Source organism: Hemiscyllium ocellatum, chromosome 37 (genome assembly GCF_020745735.1).
Source record: "Hemiscyllium ocellatum isolate sHemOce1 chromosome 37, sHemOce1.pat.X.cur, whole genome shotgun sequence".
Lineage (NCBI taxonomy): Eukaryota > Metazoa > Chordata > Chondrichthyes > Orectolobiformes > Hemiscylliidae > Hemiscyllium > Hemiscyllium ocellatum.
Genome location: NC_083437.1, coordinates 27,858,537 through 27,883,722, shown reverse-complemented (window position 1 = coordinate 27,883,722; position 25,186 = coordinate 27,858,537). Strand labels below are relative to the sequence as shown.

The following is a 25,186-nucleotide window of genomic DNA, read 5'->3' as shown; positions in this document are numbered from 1 at the left end:
TTTAAACGAAGTCGCTGAATATATTGTGAAATATAAGTATCTAACTCTGCTCCTGTAATTTGGTGTATGTTTGGGCCAGGACAGTGTGTGGTGATTAATAAATACTTTAAAAATACAAAACTATTAGAAAATATTTGCTGAAGAGAGAGAGAACTCCATTCAAATGTTCCTGACATTGTTTGTGTGTCACACATGCTCCCACTAGCTCTTTTTACCACACTTCAACGTATTTTCTCTTAATTATTCCCCAGCTTGCTTTTAAACACATCTGTTCTGATCCCCTTAACCACTCCTCATGATGGCAGTTTCCACATTTTAATTACTCTGAGTAAAGAAGTTTCTCCTGACATTCTTTTAGATGTCTTCATTATCATTTTACATTTATGATCCCTAACGTGGTCTCAACTGTAAGTGGAAACATCATCTCTATGGCTAAAATTTACTCTTAATCTTGAAGACCTTATTAGGTCACCCCTCAAGTCAGTTTTCTACAGAAGAGTCCCCGTTTATTCAACCTGTCCCTCCAAGTATAATCTGTTGGCTCTGGTATCATTTTAAGAAATCTCCTTTGCAGTTTTTTCAGAAACTCGATATCCTGTTTATGAAGTGCAGCTCAGAGCTTGTGTGATCAATGCAGGTTTAATATAACTTCTCTGCTTTACAAATCTTTCCTCCTGAAAACCCAATGCTGTCTTTAAAACTAAAGTATTGCAATAGGGATATGGCCTCAATGATTTGTTTCAAACAACCTGGATTTTCTTTTATATTTCCAATTGCTGGGCTTCCTTCTTATTCTTCTGATCAAAACAACAACTGTATTATCTCACACATCTATACTCGATGTTCTTCGACAATTACATATCAGTTCAGCAAATCTGAAAGTCTCTCCACTTTCTAATTTCTGTACTGACTACCAAACCCAACAGGAAATTTTGAAATTACACATCCAGATCCCAAATTCTAAATCATTCAAGCAAATGATGAATAACACTGGCACAAATATTGACCTTTGGAGAAATCCAGTTCCACCAGTTGCCAGTCTAAGTAATTACCTTTAACCTTTATTCCCTGGTTTCTGATTTGGAGTCAGATTACTGTACTCTTTACATCATGTCCACTGGTTCGGCATAGAGAGACCAGATTTTAACTCCTGTAAAGGCAGGGTTTATAAATCAGTTCTGAAACTCAAAAGACTGCAGAGTCTAAGCTTTGATGAATAGTACTTTATTTTTCTGGACAGACTAACATATACACAGTCAAAGAAATACAAAACTGCTGATTCAGACTGAGGCAAATCAGTTACCATCTGATCCAAAGCTATCAAAAAATTAAATAATTGCCTCAAGAAAAGGAGTGGGCAAGTTGACACACGGAATCCTCATGACAGGATAACAATTTGTTTTTTGTGGAGGTGGGGAGGAACCATTAATAAATCTTTCAATGGATCATTTTGACAAAGTTAGTTTTCTTGCTTCCCAACCTCTACAGTGAAGCCAACAAGAAAAATATTTTGTTATTTGAAGGTAATTGGATCAGTACAGTTTCACCTTTGTAGTTAACTGGTCAGGGATGCTGAGAATGGGGCAGGATTTATCTTTAATTTCCTTAACTCTGTCTCTCAGTCTGGGATCAACTGATAGTCAAGCCACCTTTCCAGAACTGGAACCTGAAACCAGGGGTTGGGTAAAGTCCATGGTGTGCATCAGGATTGCGGGATAGAAACCAGCAAATGATATCAGATCATGAGTTAGGAAATGTGTTGGTTCAATGGATTACCCATCACGTGACAGTCACAAGACCAGGGAATCCCCCAGAAAGCATACCATAGCTGGTGATTGTAGCTGGAATGATTAACATAAGAACTCATTGCCAAAGCACACAGTTGAGGAACACCCATCTGACCCAGAACAGTTGCTGTGATCAGTAGGTATTAACTATTTATTGGCCACAGCCATACTGGACAACACATTGATTTCCCAAGTGAAAATTATGGATTTGACCCTCACCCTCAGTGGTGTTTCTATTGGTCATTCTGAAACCATTGGAAGACTTACGTTTTCCCCAGGAGGACAAGGGTAAGGTTGCTGCCCCTATTCTCTCCTGAGCAGGGTTGAAGATCACTGGGTGGATACTCCTGCCCTCTACAGGGTGGGAGGTCACTAGTCCCAGTCCCAGAATGATCACTTACTTGATCATTCACTCCCCATTCAGGTTTCAAAAAGGGAGAGTCATATTGATTTGGACCTTGCTTTTGGAGGAGTCCTACTGATTTGGACCTTGCCATTGAGTTACCATACGACTGGCTGATTAGGATGAGACAGAGACAGGGGGAGGAAGAGCGAGAGACAGAGAGAGAGAGAGAAATAGAGCTCCACAAAATCTTGTCATTTTTGTCCTTCTTCAAATTGCAGAGGGCAGAGAGGAAGGATGAGATTTAAAAGTACCAAAGGAAGACAATTCAATGGGTTCCAAATCTCTGCAGAGACTGGGGAAAATTTCTGACTGAAATGACTAATGTAGCCAGACCTCAGATTGGGGGATTTCCAATTTATCCCTAGTTTGAGTCTAAATAGATAACTTTATGAAAAGAAAACAAAAACAGATGAGTATTATTTCTTCAGGAGTTAAAACAAGCAGCAAACTTTCCCCAGAAACTTTCCCTTGTGTTTTTACAACTGCTTTTTACACAGTCACTGACACCAACTAACCTAAACAACATTCCCCCTCCACCACCCATCTCCCCCACTCTTTGCCAGCAGCTTCCAGTTGTTACATCCACTGGATCCTTCTCCACCAGGGCACTTAGCTCCACATAGCAGCCAAGGAAAGAAACATGTCAACTTGGAAGTTCTGCCAGATTGTGGTGGTTTGAGAGAGAGAGAGAGAGAGAGAGAGAGAGAGGGCGGGTGTGAGAGAGGACGAGTGTGAGAGATGGTGTGCGAATGAGTGAATGTCAGTGTGTGAGGGTGTGCGCATGTGTGTGAGAGAGGGGGAGGGAGAGCGCAGGAGAAAGATCAGGGGCAGCAGGACTTGAAGTGGGGGTTGCTCAGAGAGATGCCAGCTATCCAAGCTAGGATTGCTGAGTGTCAGGGTCAGAACTCTGGAGCTGCTGACTGGTCAGCACATTTTCTGTTATGTTAATAAAAAGCATTTCCTGAAAATGACACAGTTTATAACTAACAGCCCTGGGGTCTGGATTGGGTCTTGTTTGAAATCTTTTGCATCAACTGACAGGAGTATCGCACAGTGACACGCAGCAGGGAAATAGCAGGAGACAGACGGATCAGAAACGGTGGCCTTAGTTGTTACTGAGGTCTGAGACAGCAAGGAGCAGGGAGAAAGTTTAAAAGCAGACAGATTCAAGGGGTTTGCTGTCTTGTCACGTATCTCAACCTCCAAGTGCCCCTTCCCCCTCTCCCTCCGTGATAGGTGGAGGGTGGGCCTTGAGTCAGCTGGAGACACTGCCTGCGGTAACTCTGTATCAGACTCTCGCTGCAGTGATACCCAGCAGCCAGGCAATTCACTGCCCACCTTCCCTGGGTCTGCAAGGGCCATTAAACAATACGCAACTGAAGCAAAGCCCCTTTGGCCATCACAGTGTGAAACTGCCCCTTCCACCACAAGCAGCAAGACATTCTAATCTGAGGAACCTTCCTGTAATTTTTTTAATATATCAGTTATGCTTCGATAAACAGAATCTTTTTTTGGCAGCAGTTATGATAAGCATTACATTTCTGGAGGTGCAATTTTCTCAAAGCCCAACACAAAATGGCCCAGTTACAAAATTAAACCCATTTTTCGAAAAAAAGGAAGTTGTACTTAGGCCTGTAATTAATCAAAAGCCTGAAATTACAGGCTGTTCACCGAAGACCAGAAAGTCCCCGCTCTTGGAATCTCTCCCTGCACAAAAAAACTGCACAGCATGGGGTTAGATCCAGAGTAAAACTCCCTCTACACTATCCCTGTCAAACACTTCCAGTGCACATACAGCATGGGGTTAGATCCAGAGTAAAACTCCCTCTACACTATCCCAGTCAAATACTTCCAGTGCACGTACGGCATGGGGTTAGATACAGAGCGTAAAGCTCTCTCTACATGGGGAGGCAGCTACATCAATGTTGCTCTACAAATAATCCCAAGCAATGATTGAAAATGAAATTCTTTCAATTCTATCCATTAAATAATTGAAAATGTTTAAAGCTAAAACTACAGAAATGTTCAGGATGTAACTCCATGTTCTCACCTCTGGCTGGTATCTTTAGATTACAATGTGCTATGACTGATTTCTGACTGATTCCCCCACAGTGACTGTAGATTGATGAGTGGAGTTACAGATCACAACCAGTAAGATCACGGATTTTAGCACAGTCTCAGGATGGAGTACTGAACAGTGACCAAAGGTTTTAGTTAGGGTCAGAGTTAAAGAAGCATCACTGTGTAACTGCAGCGGGGTCACTTTGGAACTGGGAGGTGGGAGATGTCATTCCCAGGCACTGACATCTCTCACACCCGGCAAGACAGAATTTAAAGAATTAACAACAAGTGAGAAACAGATGTGACAGGCAGTCACACAACCTGGTCACCTACTCGGTGTCTGATTGGTCACTGCTCTTTGGCCAAGTCTTGGGACGTCCAGAAAAGGGGGGGGAGGGGAGAGAAGATCTTCAATTCCAACCTGTCACTTTCAACAGTGAAATAATCTTAGAGTGAGTTGGTCATTCAACCCAGACCTGAAGTTGGTGATTCCTCCTCATCGCTCCCACTCCCACTCCTTCCAATCACTGCAGTGGCAGCTAACTGTAGGAAAGTGTGGGCTTTCACCAAGTTCAGAACTGGGCAGATAATCCAGCTGCCTGGACCAGACTCAAATCATAGCTGCAGCCCTCGCAATGCAGGGGCCCCAGCTACAGTGGGGTGGAACACTGGGGCAATATATTACTGGCGTCTCAAGTGGAAACCTGGAGTCTACAATAATGAGAAGTAAATGTGTGCGTGTGTGTAGACAGAGGCTTCCTGGGACTGGGCGAGCACCATCAGGGCCGGTCCACAGCCCTATCATCCTCATTGCTGCTTGCAACCTTCCTTTTTCTCCTTCGATTTCTGCCTCACCAGTTTCTCTTCCTGCCGCCTGGTTGGTGAGACATACGCTGGCTTGGAGGATTTGTCCAGGTAGTCATGGAAACCGTCTGGTGGTACAGCACAGGGCTGAGGCAAGGCTGCAGGAGGGAGAGTAACACATTACCAGCCAACAGGGAGACAGCACCATTATACAGAGTATAACAGATACACTGGGGAGAACTATTGGCTACAATTTCGTTGACAGGCTCGGGGGTGGGGGGTGGGTGATAAATCAAGTCACTGCCCATGATGGTGAACATGAACGTGCTACCTGGTGGAACTGCAGGAAACCGGTCAGAGGTGTGCTCCAGATGTTTGGATTTAAAAGTAGGATCCAGCTCCTCTGCTATGTTTCTGGGGAATAGGTGCCTTCAGCAAAGAAACACATGAAAAAAAAACCCATAAAACACACAGAAGAAAGGTCACTTTGACATCCACCACAGCAATGACTTAGTCTGCAAACACATGGAAACTTTGACTCTTGAGGACAGTCCCTGACACAATCTATATGTTTGGGTGGGCAGGTTTCTCATTTAACTTTCGGGGTGGAAAGATTGAGTTTGGTTTCTTGTTTCAATCAATAACGAGAGTTAAAGGGACCCCTGTCCACCAGCGCAGTGGAAAATGCCTGGCCACAGCTTTAACTCCCAGATCACAGGCACACCCACCACATACGTTGCTGTATTTGCCTTGGTGCTTTATGGGGCTGCAACGATCTTAAGGAGGGAGTTGCAGGGTGTTGTGGGGTAATGTGTGGAAGATATCGAGTGCTCTGGGTAACATTGCAATCAGTGCCCCTAATTACTTCACAATAACTTCGACAAGAGGTCGCCTCTCTTTCCTGATAACACATGGAAACATCCTGAAAAACCCCCTTGAAAAGGTGGGAGACAGGTTCAGCTGAAGACAGCACTAGACTGTCAAGACAGTCTCACACGCGCACACAGCCCTCACCCTCTGACCCCATCCCTGGTACCAGTGAGTGACATCACTGGGAGTGGGTACCTTGATCGCTGGAGCTGCTCTGTGGGAGATTGTCCTCTCTCGGGAGGCTGCTCACCACGCGGAGATGGAAACCCTTCCGAGTTTAATCGCTCTTGTCGAGCGGAGGCTGGCTGATTCTGGAAAAAGGAAAGATGAGATTAAACCTGGCCCAATCTACAGTCCCTGACCTCCACCTCCAACCCAGCAGCGAACTCAGTCATAGAGTTTCACAAGACCATGGGTGGCTTTAGCTTGACTCTATGTCAGTCATTATAGAGTTCAGCCAATGTTAGCTATGAGGAAGATTTATTCACTAGTTGCAGCTTTAAGCAACAGTGTGGACAAGGTAAACCAAGTTGAATTTCCTGTTAACTCATGATAAACACATGAAGGATGAGCAAGGTATCAGAAAACCATTAATCAATCCAGTGAGGAACTGGAGAAAATTCCATTTAGGAAAATAAAGGGAAAACAACAGCTGAAGTCAGACACAATGGCCCAGGAGAGAGACGGATAGAGGCTTTCTGATCCTCTTGTTAATAATCCGAGTCTGTTACTAGTAGCATTGCTGGGAATTCCATCACTCTGCAATGACAGCACAGTAGTTGTTACAATGGGCTGAATGGCCTCATTTTGTAATTATATTCTGGGACTGGGATTTGGCCATATGGACAAACATTGGTAGAAAACTCCAAACTGACAAATTACATCAGAATCAACTATTGCACTGATATTTTATACAGTTACCCACATGGTTAAATCAAACAAACTGCGTGAACTGTGCTCAAAACAAATGTTTCACATCCTGATTGAACTGTTCCTTACCCGCCTCTTCGGTATCTCTGAGCATTCGCTGCTTTCTCCTGAATGCTCTCTCCTCGCCAACCTCTGTTCCAGTCGCTTGGACTGTTTGTGGGCTTTTAATTCTTGTCTTTGAATGTATTTGGCTATTTCCTGGCAGAAATAGACTTGGTCTTAGATAGGCTTTAGCTTTTATCAAGTCAAGAAAAATGGACAGGATGATTCATTTAAGCAATATTTATGTAAGTTTTCTTTTAAAAATTCTTTTATAATACACCATTCACAATCGGAAGATGTTCCAAATGGTTTCTAGCCAACTGAGTACTTTCAAACTAAAACCTAACTGCTTTTGTAATCTGGGAAACACGACACCAGCATACACACTAAAAGCTCCCATTCACAGCAACGAGATAATGACCAGATCATGTTATGTGACATTGATTAAAGGGTAAATGTTGGTTTAGATATTGAGGGTATCTTGCCTGCTTTTTGTCAAAACACTGCCATTGGATCTCTTTTTTAACACCTGCAATTGCGGCCAGGGCCTAGTTAATATCTTGTGTTGAAAACAGCACAAGGACTCCCTCAGATACTGCCCTGGGAACAGCAGAAGGGATTACCCACTCAGGTCCCTATAAACCACGAGCATCAGTATCAGAGATCCAACAGCCAACACCGTTAGTGAGTATCATCCAGGTTTCCCTCAGCCTGCCTTCATCCCAGCTGCTTCAATCAATGCTTTCTCATCTTCACATCAACAGATATTGGATCTCATTAGCAAAACTTAACCTGATATTCAGGGTCTGGGTGATATCCCATTGTTCAGCTTTGGGATGGCCATCCAAAAGCACAGGCATCAATCCCCACCAACACAGGTCCAGGTAGTTCTTGTATAATGCGTGTCTCGTCGCCACAAATTGGCTATAACACAATTGATTAACTGTGGCCTTGTCTGTGTAACATTAACTTTCAGCTGAACAGGTCTAGCGGGTTTTCCATGGTGCGAGGTTGAAGAGGAACATAACTGTAATGTTATAGCAGAACAACCTGTATCCCTTCCCCGCCGACCCAGGTATCACACACCCCCCACCCCGACTACTTATCCAGAGTTTCCACCTATCCACGTGGACAGAATCTCGGGAGCGTGTCTGGTCCATCCAGGGAGTTCTCCCTGTTTTGACAGTCTCTGATCTCCTCAGCTTCATACACTGACTCAAATACTGGGTAATAATGGCTGGAGAGCACCAGTGAGCTATGACTGACGGCTCCCTGGTCTGGTGTACAAGCCTTGATCAAACCTCAACGCTCCCCCCACCTTGTGGTGCCCATTGCCTGGATGGTACCTCATCCTGTGCCACCTGAGCTGCCCGGAAATCCTCCTCTTGGTTTCTCTGGCTCCTCGATCTCTGTAAGAGATTTATTCACAACGTAAGGACAGCTTTACAGGAGAAGCAAGACAAGAGGGAAAAATATCACAATATTTGGGGTCAAACTCAGACTTGTTTGTTTCAGGGAATGCAACAGGAAAAAGTCAGCAAAGCAAAGTCACATTCCATAACTAGGGAGGCGGAGTGGTGAACATCTAGACCTGTCCTCAAGCACACACCATCTCGCTTCCTATTAACCAGTTCACCTTAAAATGAAACTTTAACCCCACTCCGAGACAGAAAATGAAACGCCAGTTAGTTCATCGCTAAACTCCAGTTCTATGGCCAGACACGTTTCCAATTACAGACTCAAACTGGATGACACTTCCTTTTGACGGAGTTCCCAATTCACCCGTCAATAACATGAACTATCTCCAAACTGAACCACAGTAAAAGCTCAACGTTAGATCAGGTTAGTGTGGAGATGCCACAGATAATAATGAAGGACCTGATTAACAACTTGTATTTACGTAGCACTTTCACTCTGGGGAAGGTTCCAGGGAACCTCACCCAGAATATTATCAGTTAAAACACCGAGCCACAAACGAGGACAGATGATTAAAAGCTTTGTAAAATTAATGGTAGCTGGCTTTTCCCTCGAATGGGGAATTTCAAGACTAGGGGGCACTTTTTAAAAATGGGAGCAGTGGGGTTTAAAAAAGATGAGGGTCAAATTTTTTTTCTTACACGGAGGGTGGTTCACGTGTGGAATGAACTTCTTAAGGAAGTGGTGGATGTGGGTACAGTTACAATGTTTAAAAGACATTTGGATAGATGCACAACTGGGAAAGGTTTGGAGGGATGTGGGCCAGGAGCAGGCAGGTGGGACTGGTTTAGTTTGGGGATATGTTCGGCACGGACTGATTGGGCCGAAGGGTCTGTTTCCATGCTGCATGACTGTAAGGGCATATCATAAACAACATCTTAAAGAAGGAAAGAGAGAGATTGAGAAGTTTAAAGAGAATTCCAGGGCAGCTGAAGGTACTGCCACTGACGTCGATGTGATGACAGTCAGGGAACGCACAGGCGGTCTGAACCAGGAAAGAGCTGGGCAGGGTTTACGGGGCTGAAGGAGACAGCAGAGATGGAGGTCTGAGTGAAACTTTAGTGACAAGATAACAGGTACCTGAACAGTTTAATGATGGGAGACAAGTGTCCCTGGCACTGCCCAGGTCTCCCAGCCTCACTTACCATCTGCACCATCCTCACTTCCTCCTCCTCCTGTAAGAGGCGGGCCAGAGCTTCATCCCGTTGTAGCTGCTCCTGGTCACTATCGTAGGAATCACTGAGATTCAGCTGGGCCACCTCGCTCTCTAAGGAGTTCTGCTCATGTCCATGCCACAACCTCCTCCCTGGAAACAAAAAAGGTACAAAAAAAAACGTGAAAAAAAAACGTGGATCATTTGGAAGTTATTGGGCTAGTATAGGTTAGGTAGGATTCGGTCGGCGCAACATCGAGGGCCGGAGGGCCTGTACTGCGCTGTATCCTTCTATGTTCTATGTTCTATCTCTCCTCCTTCACCAGCCAACTCAGAGAGTCTACAGGACCAGAGATCCAAAATCGGTCTTACAGTGGACAGCGAAGAAGGTTATCTAAGATTACAACAAAATCTTGATCAACTCGGTCAATGGGCTGAGGAGTGGCAGATGGAGTTTCATTTGGATAAATGTGAGGGATTGTGTTTTGGTAAAACAATTAAAGGCAGGACTTAGAGTTAATGGCAGAGCCATGGGATGTGTTGTCAAACAGAGACCCCTCGGGGTTCAGGCACTTTGAAAATGGTGTCACAGGTAAACAAGGATGGCTTTGAATACGTTTAGCACACTTGCCTGCACTGCTCAGACCGTGGAGAATCGGACTTGGGGTGTCACGTTGAGGTTATACAGGGTATTGGTGAGGCCTCGTCTGGAATACTGTCTGCAGCTCAGGTGACCCTGTTGTAGAAGGTTATTATTAAACTGTAGAGGGTTCTGAAAACATTTAGTCAGATGTTGTTGGGACTAGAGGGTTTGAGATATAAAAATAGCCTGGACAGGCTGGGACCTTTTTCACTGGAGCATGGGAGGTTGAAGGGTGAGCTTGTAGAGGTTTATAAAATCAGGAGGGGCATTGATAAGCTAAAAGGGTCTTTTCCCTAGGGTAGGGTTTCAAAACTAGGGGGCATATGTTTAAGGTGGGAGGAGCAAGATTTAAAAAGGACATGAGGGGCAACTTTTTGTTTACACAGAAAGGGGGGTGTGTGTGGAATGAACTGTCAGAGAAAGTGATGGATATAGGTACAGTTATAAGATTTAAAAGACATTTGGATTAGTTTACGAATAGGAAAGGTTTGGAGGAATATGGGCCAAGCACAAGCAAGTCAGACTAGTTGGGTTTGGGAACATGGTCAGCATGGACTGGTTGGGCCGAATGTTCTGTTTCTGTGCTGTATAACTCTATCCCAACCTGACTGTCTCATCTTCACGCACCAGCTGGCACTGGCAAGTCGACTCCAGGGGCATCACAACCCAGCCAATGTCCAGTGGGGCAAAGGGAAATAAGGGGGAAGAGCAAGGAGGGCAAGAATTGTGGGGGGGCTTTCAGTCCTCACTCAGTAAGTTGAGGTGTTACAGTGTCTAATGACACTGGAACCTGTATCACCCATTGTGTGTGTGTCTCTCTGCCTCCAGCTCACCAGCACTGGCACTGCCAACACTGTGCCCATTATGTAAAGCACTGTCTAGAAACACTGCGGTCTGACCTGCAGCTTCAAACTCATTCATCGTGTTTCAAAACCTTGTATCTGGTCAATTATAGTCCCTTTATAGCACTGAGGAAGCCAATAGTTATCCACACCAAATACTTCAGTGAAGGAGATCTGATCAAATTTTGAATGTATTGTCAGAAGGTAAATTGAGAAACACTAATAGGTAAGTAGATGGTATAATCTTAAAGATCACAAAATAACAAAAGGGAATTTTAAGTGGGACAGGGAACACTGCATCATCAAATATAGTGGAACCAGAATTGTTAATAGCTTTTGAAAATTAAAGTGATTTTTAAATAAAATAAGAAAATTGAACATGGTTTAAGGGACGGGCAGGAGAATGGGACTGAGGGGCTAAGGGATTCTGGGAAAGTCAGCTCAGCTGCAATGGGCTGAATGGCTTCCTCCTGGATTGTAACATTGGATTGGGAAAAGGTCTCGTAATCACCATTTCAAATACTAGCCCTTGCCCCATCCAGCAACTGAGGCGCAATGGGAAGGAGAGACTCGCTTCCAAGAGGCAAGATCATGGATTCACAGCCCAGTCGAGAGATTGAGGGGGATCAAAGTTGCTGGGGCCACACTAGGAGGAAAAAGCAGCCAGGGAAAATACCCTTCTCTTACAGTGGTGAGACCAAAATTGCCCCTCACAATATTTCAGCTCTGCTCGAGGAAGCTCCCTCTGCATTTCAGACGGTTCTGATAGTATTAGGTGGATTCTCTGGCATTTGGATCTGTCCTGACATGGTGCCATTGGGACAAGAATCATAGAATCGCTATAGTGTGGAAACAGGCCCTTCGGCCCAACAAGTCCATACCAACCCTCCGAAAAGTAACCCAGACCTATTCCCCGAACCCATTACTCTACATTTACCCCTAACTAATGAACCTAACCTACACATCTATCATATTCCCAGTGCCCCTCCCCCAAATTCCCTACCCCCTACCTTTTATCTTAGCCTGCTTGGCACACCAGCCTCATTCCTGAAGAAGGGCTTATGCCCAAAATGTCAATTCTCCTGCTCCTTGGATGTTGCCTGGCCTGCTGTGTTTTACCAGCACCACACTTTTCAACACCTAACCTACACATCTTTGAACACTATGGGCAATTTAGCAAGGTCAATTCATCCAGCCTGCACATCGTTAGATTGTGGGAGGAAACTGAGGCACCTGGAGGACACCCACACAGACACAGGGAGAACGAGCAAACTCCACACAGACAGACAGTCACCTGAGGCTGGAATTGAACCTGGGTCCCTGGCGCTGTGTGTGGCAGCCGTGCTAACCACTGAGCCACCGTGCCTGCCCCAAGTTGGTGCAGCGTCCTTTACCTGGTGGTCTGTGCATTTCATCTCCAGCCGCGTACATCTCGGCCTCCAGCACCAGCCTCCTCTGGTCCCTCAACTCCTCGTCCTGCTGTAACCTCCTGGCCACCTCCTGCAATTCCATTGGAGGTAGAAGATTAGTCAGAGGAAAACATTCACTTCGCATCCCCTTGAGCTTTCAAAACCAGAAACACTTATTGCATGACATAATCTCTGTGCAAAGAGAAATAAATTGTGCATAGACCCAACGTGGAGGAAAGATGATCAAAGGAAACCAAATCCTTCCTTGGCTGCACATGCCCTGGCTCAATATTCAGTCTGAGACGTTGTGAGAGCACACAGTCAGGTTAACCTGACCCGCTCCAAGGAGAAGCAGCATCTTCAGGGGAGGAGGGAAGGGGTTAAACAACCAGAAAATGATGAAAGCGTTCAGTGTAATTGAGATAGGAATACAGAGGGGTCATGAACAATAGCTCAGACAGAGTGGGCTGATTGGCTGCCTGCTGCACCATGACAGTGTTGTGATTTTAAATCAAATCTGTAGGAGGAGAACGAAAGAGAACAAGGCCGATTGGCTGATCACAACGGAGGGTGATCACAACAGAGCCAGTGTTGGTGGGGAATTTTCACGGCAATTCTCTCGAGTGTTTTGACAGGAAATTAAAACACTGACCAAATCCAGGAAGCCAAGGTTAGAAACCGGTAAAAATCAGACAGCTCAATGTTAATCAGAGTCAAACCAAAACTAGGAGGTGAGATTAGAATAGACCAGCGTTCCCCCACAGCCAGGGGCTTTACATTACAGCCAGGACTGAGGCATTGCATTTCTGATCAGCGCCACGGTTTACCAAAAGCTTAGAAATAAATTACTTGTTTCAAGTATATATAGATACAGTCCTCTCCCTCCCTGATACCTACAGGATTCGGGGTGTGCAGGAGGAAATCACAGGAATTAAAGCCGCCCTTATTGACCTTCCAGAATTCTGTAACCTCCCCCAACCCTGTTACCCTCTGCCAGGTTTCCCCTCCTCTTGTACCTTCCCAGTGTCCGTCTCCCTGCCAGTGGCAGCGATGACCCCAGCTGCCCATGCACTCCCCTCTGGAACTCCCCCCAGTCCTTCTGCCTCACTCCTCCACCTTTAAAAGAAATTAATTTAAACCCACCCGCTTTGGTCAAACTCCCATGGGTCCCTGTTCTAACATCTACTGTCACCAACTTTGTTGGGAGAAATCACTGTGTTGGAACATCTTGAGCCATTTCACTTCATGAAAATTGCTATATAAATGCAATTGATCATAGTTATTTTCAGAAAACTCTGCATTCTCTCCTCCTTAAAACTCTTTGATCAACCTCTCGGTGTTACAATCTTCAAACATTTTGCTAACAGTCCTGTGTAGCTCCCCAGGATGAATTCCTATGTTGAAGGAGGCATATAAATGCAAGTTGTTGTTGAATCATCAGTCTGTGCAGATACATAGCCTCAGTGCCCACTACATTAGGAAGAGGCAAAGCTTCCAACATCTGACCCAATTGTGACACTGAAACTGTTGAACTCCAAGCTACAAGAGTACATGGCAAATGTCTGGGTTTGTGTTTTGACTTGATATGCTACAAGTAACTGACAGAAAGTGATGAATATCCATGGCTAATGAGCTATCCTTGACCATAAACCAAGCTTGATCAACAGATGTTTAAAAGAGACCTCTTCTGTGACCAGAAAAGGGAGCAGGTCTTCACAACAACGCTCTGTACAATGTCCAACACCACAAGAGGCTGGTGGGGGCTCAAGAGGCAGATTAAGGCAGAGATAGTCTCGGAAGAGCTTCACGGAACACAAAGGTCCAAATCTGACCCCCCCAGTCTCTGTGCAGTAGGTCAATCTCAGTCTCAGTAGGTGTAATAAGTAGCTTCACCACTGGGTCCAGGTGGGAGGAGGTAATGAAGCTGAAACCTTTTGCTTTTCATCTCTCGATAATGAACTGGGCTGGAAAGCACTGGGAAGTGAGGACTTAGCCAGGATACTGTCCTCCTGTGGAGGAATAGGCCCAGCAACAACCTGCACGGCAAATATCTCTGTGCCACATTAAAAGAAATGAAATTAAAGTTAAAGTTAAAATAGACAGTTGGCTCACCCCTGGACTTTCTGCTGACACAGACAGGAGAAGGTGAGCACTGCAGATCAGAGTCGAGAGTGTGGCGTTGGAAAAGCACAGTAGGTCAGGCAGCATCCACACGCAGAAGAATTGACATTTCGGGCATACGCCCTTCATCAGGATGATTCAAGCGTCGATTCTCCTGCCCCTCGGATGCTGCCTGACCTGTTGTGCTTTTTCAGCACCAAACACAGGCTCTGACCAGAGGCAGGCTGTGTCAACAGGAAGAAAGTGCTGGCCAGTGTGATATTCAACTGTAAGGGGCCTCTCAGCTGAAGCCCCGTGCTGACAGAGGAGTGTTCGTGCGGGTCAGAAAGCACAGGAAAGGCTGAATCTCTCTTCCCAGTCCCAGCTCAGAGAAAGAGTATTTCAGTTACCAACAGAAACTGCCATCAGCCTCAGTACAGCCCAGGGAAACAGCACAGTGCTTGGGCAGATGATGATCAGGTCATTTGCCTGAAAACATCCCCAGCTTCCTTGGAGAGAGAAAACAATCAGTTAGGGTTGGAGGAGGAACAGAGATGGAGAGGCAGGGCCGGGGGTGAGGAGAGAGAGAGAGAGAGAGAGAGAGAGAGAGAGAGAGAGAGAGAGAGAGAGAGAGAGAGAGAGAGAGAGAGAGTATAAAGGAAGTGAAGGGGCAAGGACAGCAGGAAATTGTTGGAACAAAAGCAAGGAAACAAATAGACTGGCATTTATATAGCACCATCCACAACCTCATGCGTCCTGAAGCCAATTAAGTACTTTCAAAATATGTTTATTGTGTGGGAACAACAGCAGCCAATGTTCACTCAACAATCTCTCAGAAGAAGCAATACAGTGTTGACCAGATAACATGTTTCAGGGACATTGATTAAAAATGGCTAAGGGCATCACAGAGAACCCGCTACCACCAGCCTCATCAATAAGGCAGTGGAATCTTTTCAGTCCAGCAGAGGGCCTCAGTTAGCAGCTCAGACATGGTGGTGTCGCACTCCTGTACAGCACCCTGTAACTGGGAGTCTGAGCTTGGACTTTGTTCAAGTCCCTGGAGAGGGATTGAAACTAAGGGGAGAAACGAAAATATTCCCCGATCAGGCACTGAATTACTGCAAGGAACTGCACAGATATAGGCTGAACCTGACTACACCACACAATATGTTGAGGAATGCCTCCAAAATTCTGATGAGGAGGAGCCGGTGTTGGACTGGGGTGGACTAAGTTAAAAATCACATAACACCAGATTATAGTCCAACAGGTTTATATTTAGAAGCACTAGCTTTGGGAGCGCAGCTCCTTCATCAGGGAGCTGTGAAGCAAGACCATAAGACACAGAATTTATAGCAAAAGATTTCAGTGTCATGCAACTGAAAACTCTGGACTGTTCCAGCTTTTTAAATATATTCCATCAAGACACACTGGATATTTTTGAGTGGACCGTAAAGACTCTCCTTTAATTTCATTTCTGTAGTTAGGTTTTCTACCACAGGGGGGTGCTGAAACTCCACAGCCACCACAAGATCCTCTCCAAAATGACACTAACTCTTCCTTGCTGTGGTTAGATCCTAGATCTCTGCTTCTTGTTCAGTGACTCTCCTGAGAGCCCATCAGTGTGTGAGAATCAGCAAAGTATTGGCCTAACAAGGGCATCACATCCTTTAAACTCTCTTCGGAGCAGTCAATCATTCACCTTCCGAATTTATGTTCAGCAGCCAAAATACAGGCGTGAACTGCAGGTACCCTGAACCCAGTTTGAGAATCAGATATTTCTGATTAATGGCCAGTTGCTGGTCAAGACACAGAGAGCTTCAGTCACAAATAATTATGGGATGGCAGAGCTCAGCTCCTCCTTTACAATTCTCTGCATTGAGTGTCACCGGGGTCACCAGCTAATTACACTGCTATCCCCCTGATGTTTAATTCCATTCGCCTGGGATCTAACCTGATACACTAGCTCATTATTACACTAACTAATCATCTAATTAGATACACAAGTTCATCATTCTACCAACCGAACACCACCCCAACGTTCACTTCGTACGGCATGATCTGCCTGTAGTGCACGCAAGAGGAAACGTTTTACTGTCCCTAAGTATCAGACATTAATAAATCAAATCAAAGGCTAGATCAAATCAAAGTGCTCATTCCACTAACCTGGCATCTGAGCTAATACACGAGTTGCTCATTGCACTAACCAGTCCCACTATTGCTCTTTTAAAGGTTAACTCAAGTGTAACCATCATGTGTTTGGAATGTTTACAGGATACGGATTATTTGTCAGACAGACAGCAGGGGGTTTCTTGGCTCCAGGGTCCCTGCTTGGAGACAGGAACCGTCCCGACACAAACATCTGGCTCCAGCATCTGGCTAGCTTCCAGCAGCCTGATTGGACACTGCAATGCGAGCCCCTGCCAGCGTGCCCATGGTAAATCCAACTCTTCAAACCTTCACAGCAAGTTTCACACCTTCAAAGAGACCACTGAGGAATGGGGAGCTTGGGGCTACATCGACAAGTCAGAGCAGTTAAGGTAATTGGGCAGAATATTTCACACAAGTTGCCACAATCTGGAAAACGGAGCAGCAGAATTCAGAGGCAGCCACATTAGAACTTCCAATAAGAGAAAGTTGCAGTGCCGCAGCACCATTTGGAGAGTCAGTACAGACACACGGGCGAAATGGACTCTTCCTGGCCAACATCGCTTCATAATTCTAAAGGTTCAATAACGGTTAGAACACGGGGAGAGCCAACAGAATTCAGGGGAAATTTATTTCCTAGAGAACAATCTCAGTCTTTCACACATGCTGTATCGGCATCAGTCTGTGTGATATAGTGCGTACAACTAACACTTCCATTTATATAGCATCCTTACCTCCGTAAAATGTCCCAAAACTCTTCTCATGAATGTCAAACAATTGCCACCAAGAGATTGAGGACCAGATGGGAGTTATTTTTAAGAGCACCTTAACAGAGATGAGAGGAGACGTAGAGAAATGAAGAAATAGAAGGAGAGGATTCCAGAGCTTAAAGCCTTTTGACAGTTGAAGACAGGGCCTCCCAATAAAGCTGGGGCTGGAATGGAAGGACCGCAGAGTTAGGACGAGGCTTGAGGTTGTGAATTTTAAAAATTCAGAGTCAATGTGAAAGATTGAGCACGGGGTAACGTGAATGGGGCTTGTTCTGAGTTAGCTTGTGCATGAGCCCAGCTCATGGAGATTGGAAAATGGGAGGCTGGCCAGGAAAATGTTGGAATAGTCACGTCAAGAAGTAACAAAATGAAGGAATTTAGTTGGAAACTAGATCCTGTCTGCAGCCTGTGCTGATATCGCCCTCTCTGCGCGCCATCATTTCATATTGATTTTTAAAGATTTAATTGTGGCAAATCCATGGCCTGTTGGAAATATTCCTCATGCTGAGGCATGTTGTTTAAAGTGCAGATCGGGGCGGGGGGGCTGGGGTTGTTTTACAGCTGTTCTACAATTAGAAACAGTTACCAGTTCAGAATGGAAGCTTAAAACAGGTTCAAACCATTACCATGACTCCATCCTCCGCATCTTAAATCACTTTTACTCAAAACGATAGACATTTTATTGGGTTTCTGGGTAGACTGGACATGCCAAGTTCCTTTCAGTATTTCCTCCCACACCTACGCTCCGATATGAAAATAAAATGGTCAGCCTTTTCAAACCCAGTTGCTGACTGTGCAGCGTGGAGCTAAAAGACTTTGGGTTCTCACCCTGATTCTCAGAGCAGCTGCTCCTGATCAATGTTCCCGAATATAGACATCAAGAGAGATCAGAAACGAGCTGGTGTGTAAAGCAGCTTTCGGGCTCTGTCTGCACAGAGTCTGGGGAAATAAATAGGGAGCCTCAGCGAGAGTCAGCACCTTCAGAAAGGGAAAGGGACGGGGGTTCAATTAGAGGACATTCAGCAAGAGAAGAGGAAGAGGTCCATTTAAGGCAAGGTCAGGACCAATTCCCCCTCAGAGGACAAGGGCATACTGCAGCCAGAGATAATCTCAAAAGAGCCAAGCTGAGAGAGACGGGATTCATTTTGTCACTGAATCCTGGAGTTGCATTGAGTGGCCCAGCAGCATCAGCACCAAGAGGGGAAAGGGTCTGAGTGAGGGTGTGATGGGATAGAGTCAGGATGAGGAGTTGTATATCTATCAAGTCTCCGTATTTCTATGGAACTGCAATGTCAGCATCATCGCACAGACCGAGTGTTCAATGAGCCCCTCAGCCCCAGGCACATCGATACAGCTCTGTCTGTCGTTACACACCCCACGCCCCCCTGGCTCCCAGCCCTGACGCCTTCCACAGAGACACCCCGTTCGCTCCTCCCAGCCCAAACCCCTCCGAGGCCATCCGAACCATCCACCAACATCCCCTGTGAGGTGGAGGTGGGTACGAATGGGAAGGGGGAAGCAGAGAGTGTGGGTGAGGCAGGGAGTGTGTGTGTCTGTGTGTGTAGGGGAGAGGCAGGGTATTAGACACGGGGCGGGGGGTACAGCACTGGCACAGTGTATTAGACACGGGGGGGGTACAGCACTGTCACAGTGTATTAGACACGGGGGGGGTACAGCACTGTCACAGTGTATTAGACACGGGGGGGTACAGCACTGTCACAGTGTATTAGACACGGGGGGGGGTACAGCACTGTCACAGTGTATTAGACACGGGGGGGGGTACAGCACTGTCACAGTGTATTAGACACGGGGGGAGGCGGGGGGTGGGGGGGTGGGGGTTTGCAGCACTCTGACAGGCACTTTCTTTTGTGAAATTGGAAGTAATCACCGAGAACGCTGGGGACACTCAGGGGGTTGAGACAGAAACAGAGCACACGTTCCCTATCCAATGCAAGTCTTCTTCCCAAGCTGACATTTCTGGAGAAGAGTCTGTTTCTCTCCACAGGTGCTGCTGACCTGCTGAGCCTCTTCAGCAGTTTGTGTTGGTGCCGGCCTGCAGTCCAGAACCTCTCACTGCTGCAAAACAACTCGTTAATGCTGTATTTGTGTTTATGGGCCTTGTTCTGCACTCGCCCACAAGTGGAAACACTTTGTCCTATGTTCAGCGTGTTGGCCCATTTCCCCAGGTACTGACTCAGAGAGACTGAGCACAGGCTGGCAACTGTAGGAGGCCAATAGCTCAGAAACCAGACACGGGTAGTAGCCTCAGTAAAATCAAAAATCAAAAGCAGCCTTCTTTATGGAGCTGGAATTGATCTGCTGAACCAGGTCTGGCTATAAACACAAGAAAGCCACTTCCTAAGGTGAACTTCAGAACCATCTCTAGTGAAAACAAACGCAGGCAGAGAGAAGGGAACAACAGCGGGGGCGGGAACAAAGACTCACTGCTTCATGTGATTAAGGTGGAATAAATGCCACAGTCACTGCCAGCACGGGTAGACAGACAGAACCTCCGATACAACCTGACCATTTCAACAGTCACTCCTTCTCGATGTGGCAAGCATCATTTTCATGTGTTTGTCTGTCTCCCAAGGGTGTGAAGACAAAATACACTCCAGGCAATCTGGGATTCGAGTGTAGTGGGCAATTCAAATAGGACGTTTGGATGTAATTCAATCCCATTTTACAATCATACATTGTCCCTATTTCCGCTGAACATGAAACTCTAAGTTGAGCCTTTGCCAACTCTCTTGGGCTATCACCACTCTGTTTCGTTGAGCTTCCCACTGACAAACAAGGCACATGCACTCACTGCAAGCTCCCTCTTTCACAAGAAGCAGAAAAAGGAAGGAGTTGTGCTTCAGGGACTGGATTCCTCACTGATTCTGTACCTAGTGTTGCAGTACAGTTGTTATCATTTACACCAGTAAAGCAATCACACTCACACTGACACACCCACTGTAGGTGCACAGATAGGTAATGAGCTCGCATATTTCTCCAATAGACAGACTAGACAGTTGGTTAGAAGGCTCATGGAGCACATTTCCCAGGGCAAGGCAAAGGTAGAGCCTCCATAAAACCCTCGAGCAGGCCAGGGATCAAACAAACCTGAGCCGGAGTTTAATTCTGTATCAGCCAGTTCAACAACTCGAACAAAATCAGAGGAATACCCTGAATTTTAGCAACTTCATTCATAGACAGATTGGATGATTTGTATGTCTCTCTCAATTCATTCAGAAGTTAGCCAAGGGGTTTTTAGCAGAAACAGTGATGAAGAAGTGTTGTACTAAATTGCACTACTGAGCTCTCAAGGGAAACTGCCCTCTCGCTGCAAAACAGACCAGAGCTTCATCCATTATTTAACAAATCCAAATCAATGGTCTAAAATTTCATCAGAACAGTGTCTCACGGCACTAAAGCTTCCTGCCTGCGGCTGAAAGCCCATGTTGCAGTTAAACACTGAGCAGCCTGGCCTGTCTGAAAGCTGAAAACACCAGTCTGCTTTAGTTCTCCTTCCCTACTCCAAACCTGTCCAACTCTGGCCCAAATATACAGCACAGTTGTACCTGGTGGCAGCAAGTGTGTGAAGGAATGAGCTCAGGGAGTTCGATTTCAGTCCAGTCAGCTCATCACTCACTGGTGAAAACAGACAGGACTTAAGTCAATGCTGGACAGAGACAGAAAGACAGACATTCAGTTTTGGATACTCCATCTAGCCACTGATTAGTGAATAACTTAACTCTAAGAACAGGTGACTACATCGCATGTCGCTCATCCCACTTTCATGGGATTTCAGTCATGTCTAGACTAGTTAGGGCTAATACGGCCAGTTTGTGACATAAGGAGATAGGTTTGACTCTAAGGAACTGGGCAAAAGCAGTAGATTTGCACTAACCGCATTCCTTCAAACTGTTGCCATGATATGCCATGGATTCTAACAGGGTGGAGTAGGTGGTGGAGACTTAAATTGCTGAACATTTAACAGGCCCCGTGGGGCACTGAGCTCAAGGCCCAGGGAGCAGGGGGCCCAGTCCGTGACTATTCAGTAACTGCAGCTGAGTGTGCATACATGGACTTTGAAGGATGATCAGGGAAATGGTCACTGGATTCAACCATACATCACTGTTTCAACAGCTTGCAGAGTCTACCTGGGCTTAAACATGAAGACCAGCTCCTGGCAGGCAGGCAGGACCAGTTAAAACTGTGAAAACCAGGCTGCATGAGCAAGTTGGGCCATAGGGCCAGTTTCCACGCTGTAGATCCCTGACTTGACTGAAGGGAAAGGGCTATTGATGCTTATGGCACTGAGCGCCAGAAAGAGTCACCACGTTCAGAAAGGGAAGAGCATTACGTTTGCTCAAGGAGGAGGCTTGGCTGGGAATAAAGAGGGAGTAAACATGTCCCCCTGGATACACGCTAGCATTTCAGAAACACCTGGGAGTGGGAGTTCCAGCACAGTTACCGGTTTCAGGCCCAGTGGAACCGCAAATGGGAAACGTGCACCATATTCCGAAGATAAGGCCTACCTTGTCCTGCTCCTCCCGCTGTAGACTCTCTGCCATGTGCTTCTCAATCTCCTCTTGCACAACTTTGGCGTATTGTGAATCCAGCTCCTCACTGCCCAAAAACAACACAGTTACCTCACAAAAGAAAGACTTGCACTTAAATAGCACCTTTCACATCCTCAGCATGGCCCAAAGTGCTGTCCAGCCAAGTAAATACACGTAAAGCCTGGCTCCTATTGTAATGGAAGAAAGGTGTCCGCTAATTTATACAGAGCAAGGTCTCACCATCAGCAACTGACAATGAGCAGGAAATTATCCTGGGATCTTACAGTGTCATGGGAGGGAGTAGATGGTGCCTTGGTCTCAAGTCTCACCTGGAAAGCATCCCCCCTCCCCAGCACTGCTGCACCTCTTTCCCCAGCACCCCCCCTCAATAGACTGGACCCTACAGGTCGATAACATGGGAACAATTTCCAGCTTGCACTAAGTTTCTCTCTATTCTTGTGCATGGAATTGGGGCCTTGCTCAGCCCTTGGAACTGTGCTGTGGTTCACTCAGTCGATTCAGAGTGAACCACACGCCTGTGTGTCTGCAGCCATGTAGGTAAAGGTGGCTGGTTAGTGAACCCGATAGGCTTTTCTCACAATTGAGGATTGTTGTCATGGTCACCGTTACTGAATACTAGCTTCATATTCCAGATTTATTAATAAGTTCCAAGTTCTGCCAGCTGCTGTGGTGCTATTTGAACCTGTGGCATTGGCCTTGCCCTCTGAGTTCCTAACCCATTGGCATTACTCCACTGTCAGAAAGTGAGAACTACAGATGCTGGAGATTAGAGTGGCGCTGGAAAAACACAGCAGGTCAGACTGCATCCAAGGAGCAGGGAAATCGATGTTTCAGGTAGCATGGTGGCACAGTGGTTAGCACTGCTGCCTCACAGCACCAGAGACCCGGGTTCAATTCCTGCCTCAGACAACTGTCTTGTGTGGAGTTTGCACATTCTCCCAGTGTCTGTGTGGGTTTCCTCCGGCTGCTCTGGTTCCCCCCACAATCCAAAAATGTGCAGGTTAGGTGAATTGGCCATGCTAAATTGCCCGTAGTGTTAGGTGAAGGGGTAAATGTAGGGGAATGGGTCTGGGTGGGTTGCTCTTCGGAGGGTCGGTGTGGACTTGTTGGGCCAAAGGGCCTGTTTCCACACTGTAAGTAATCTAATCTAATCTAATCTAATCTAAACTTCCTGACGAACAGCATTTGCCCAAAATGTCGATTCTCCCGCTCCTCGGATGCTGCCTGACCTGCTGTGCTTTTCCAGCACCACTCTAATCTTGACGACGCCACTGTCTCTCCAGGTTAATAATGAGGATGAGAGAAACAGATCACAGCCACTTTCACTGCTATGTATGTGATGTACGTAAACTCACCTCTTGTTTAAGCTGCTCCCTAATTGACATACCCACCCCAGGCTGTGTCTGCTGTTGGACGCACGCACTTTGTACTGACAGGTTCCAGTCACTAAAGACAACACACACAGACACGTTTTGGGCACTGGGTTTGTACATGTAGGAGTCCAGGGCAGGTGAAGGGGGTGTTCTGGTAGCTCCACTGTAATGGAGCAAGCTGCCAAGTCTGGACATTGCTCAGATCAGATGTGAAGGAGTATCACCAGAAGGGTAGGATGGGGTGTTGAGTGTGACTGGAGACAGAGAGACTGACTGGATCCTGAGGGAGAGAACAGGGCATGGTTTCAGCTCCAGAGGATGGAGCATTCAGAAGTTGATCATTCTGCATTAGTTACACTGCCCATGAGCTGCAGGAGGGTAATGTTGGTCTCGGCTGGGAACCGGGCCCAATGACTCAGGTAAAGCCAGGGCTCAAAGGGGAGATCACGGTGTTCCTCATACTGCTCTCAGTAAATCATTTCACAGATTATTCTCCTTAAGTAAAAAGCCACCTGAACATGGTTTTTCCACACATTTCAGTTGGATCATTGCCCCTTGTATCCTCAGCTCCCCCTTCCCCATCCTGCTCACTCCTATTGGGGAGCTGCTCCTTGCTACTCGCGACACTCCCCACCTCCCAAAAAGGCCCCTCCGCACAGCTCCATTGTTGGAGTTTGCTCCGTCACTCTATCCTGCTCCAACCCTCAAAATCTGTGCCCCCTTATTCCCCTGCTTCCCCCTCAAACCCTACCCCTCCTCTACTCGGTCTCCCCTGCTTCCCCCTCAAACCCTACCCCTCCTCTACTCGGTCTCCCCTGCTTCCCCCTCAAACCCTACCCCTCCTCTACTCGGTCTCCCCTGCTTCCCCCTCAAACCCTACCCCTCCTCTACTCGGTCTCCCCTGCTTCCCCCTCAAACCCTACCCCTCCTCTACTCGGTCTCCCCTGCTTCCCCCTCAAACCCTACCCCTCCTCTACTCGGTCCTCCCCACGCCTCAAACCCTACCCCTCCTCTACTCGGTCCCCCCCACGCCTCAAACCCTACCCCTCCTCTACTCGGTCCCCCCCACCCCTCAAACCCTGCCCCTCCTCTACTCGGTCGCCCCCCCCCACCCCTCAAACCCTACCCCTCCTCTACTCGGTCCCCCCACCCCCAAACCCTATCCCTCCTCGCTCCCACCCACCCCTCAAACCCTATCCTATCACTACTCACTCCTCCAGCCCCCAAGCCCTACCCCTCCTCTACTCGGTCGCCCCCCCCACCCCTCAAACCCTACCCCTCCTCTACTCGGTCCCCCCACCCCCAAACCCTATCCCTCCTCGCTCCCACCCACCCCTCAAACCCTATCCTATCACTACTCACTCCCCCACCCCTCAAACCCTATCCTATCACTACTCACTCCCCCACCCCTCAAACCCAACCCCTCCTCTACTCGGTCGCCCCCCCCACCCCTCAAACCCAACCCCTCCTCTACTCGGTCCCCCCACCCCCCAAACCCTATCCCTCCTCACTCCCACCCACCCCTCAAACCCTATCCTATCACTACTCACTCCCCCAGCCCCCAAACCCTACCCCTCCTCTACTCGGTCGCCTCCCCCACCCCTCAAACCCTATCCCTCCTCGCTCCCACCCACCCCTCAAACGCTATCCTATCCCTCCTCGCTCCCACCCACCCCTCAAACCCTATCCTATCACTACTCACTCCCCCAGCCCCCAAACCCTACCCCTCCTCTACTCGGTCGCCCCCCCCACCCCTCAAACCCTACCCCTCCTCTACTTGGTCCCCCCACCCACAAACCCTATC

General features: G+C 47.0%; 1 protein-coding gene across 2 annotated transcripts in view; it reads right to left on the bottom strand.

The window, feature by feature from the left end:
- Positions 1-1,281: 1,281 nt before the first annotated feature.
- Positions 1,282-25,186, bottom strand: part of ccdc187 (coiled-coil domain containing 187) — a 44,071-nt gene continuing 20,166 nt past the window's right edge. For both annotated transcript variants that reach the window (XM_060852318.1, XM_060852317.1), the window contains exons 5-12: positions 21,965-22,055; positions 12,409-12,514; positions 9,522-9,682; positions 8,247-8,309; positions 6,928-7,056; positions 6,124-6,239; positions 5,390-5,487; positions 1,282-5,216 (exon numbers count right to left, since the gene is read on the bottom strand). In XM_060852318.1, coding sequence (XP_060708301.1) covers positions 5,062-5,216; positions 5,390-5,487; positions 6,124-6,239; positions 6,928-7,056; positions 8,247-8,309; positions 9,522-9,682; positions 12,409-12,514; positions 21,965-22,055 — 919 coding nt within the window. In that variant the 3' untranslated portion in view covers positions 1,282-5,061. The remainder of the gene's footprint in view (positions 5,217-5,389; positions 5,488-6,123; positions 6,240-6,927; positions 7,057-8,246; positions 8,310-9,521; positions 9,683-12,408; positions 12,515-21,964; positions 22,056-25,186) is intronic.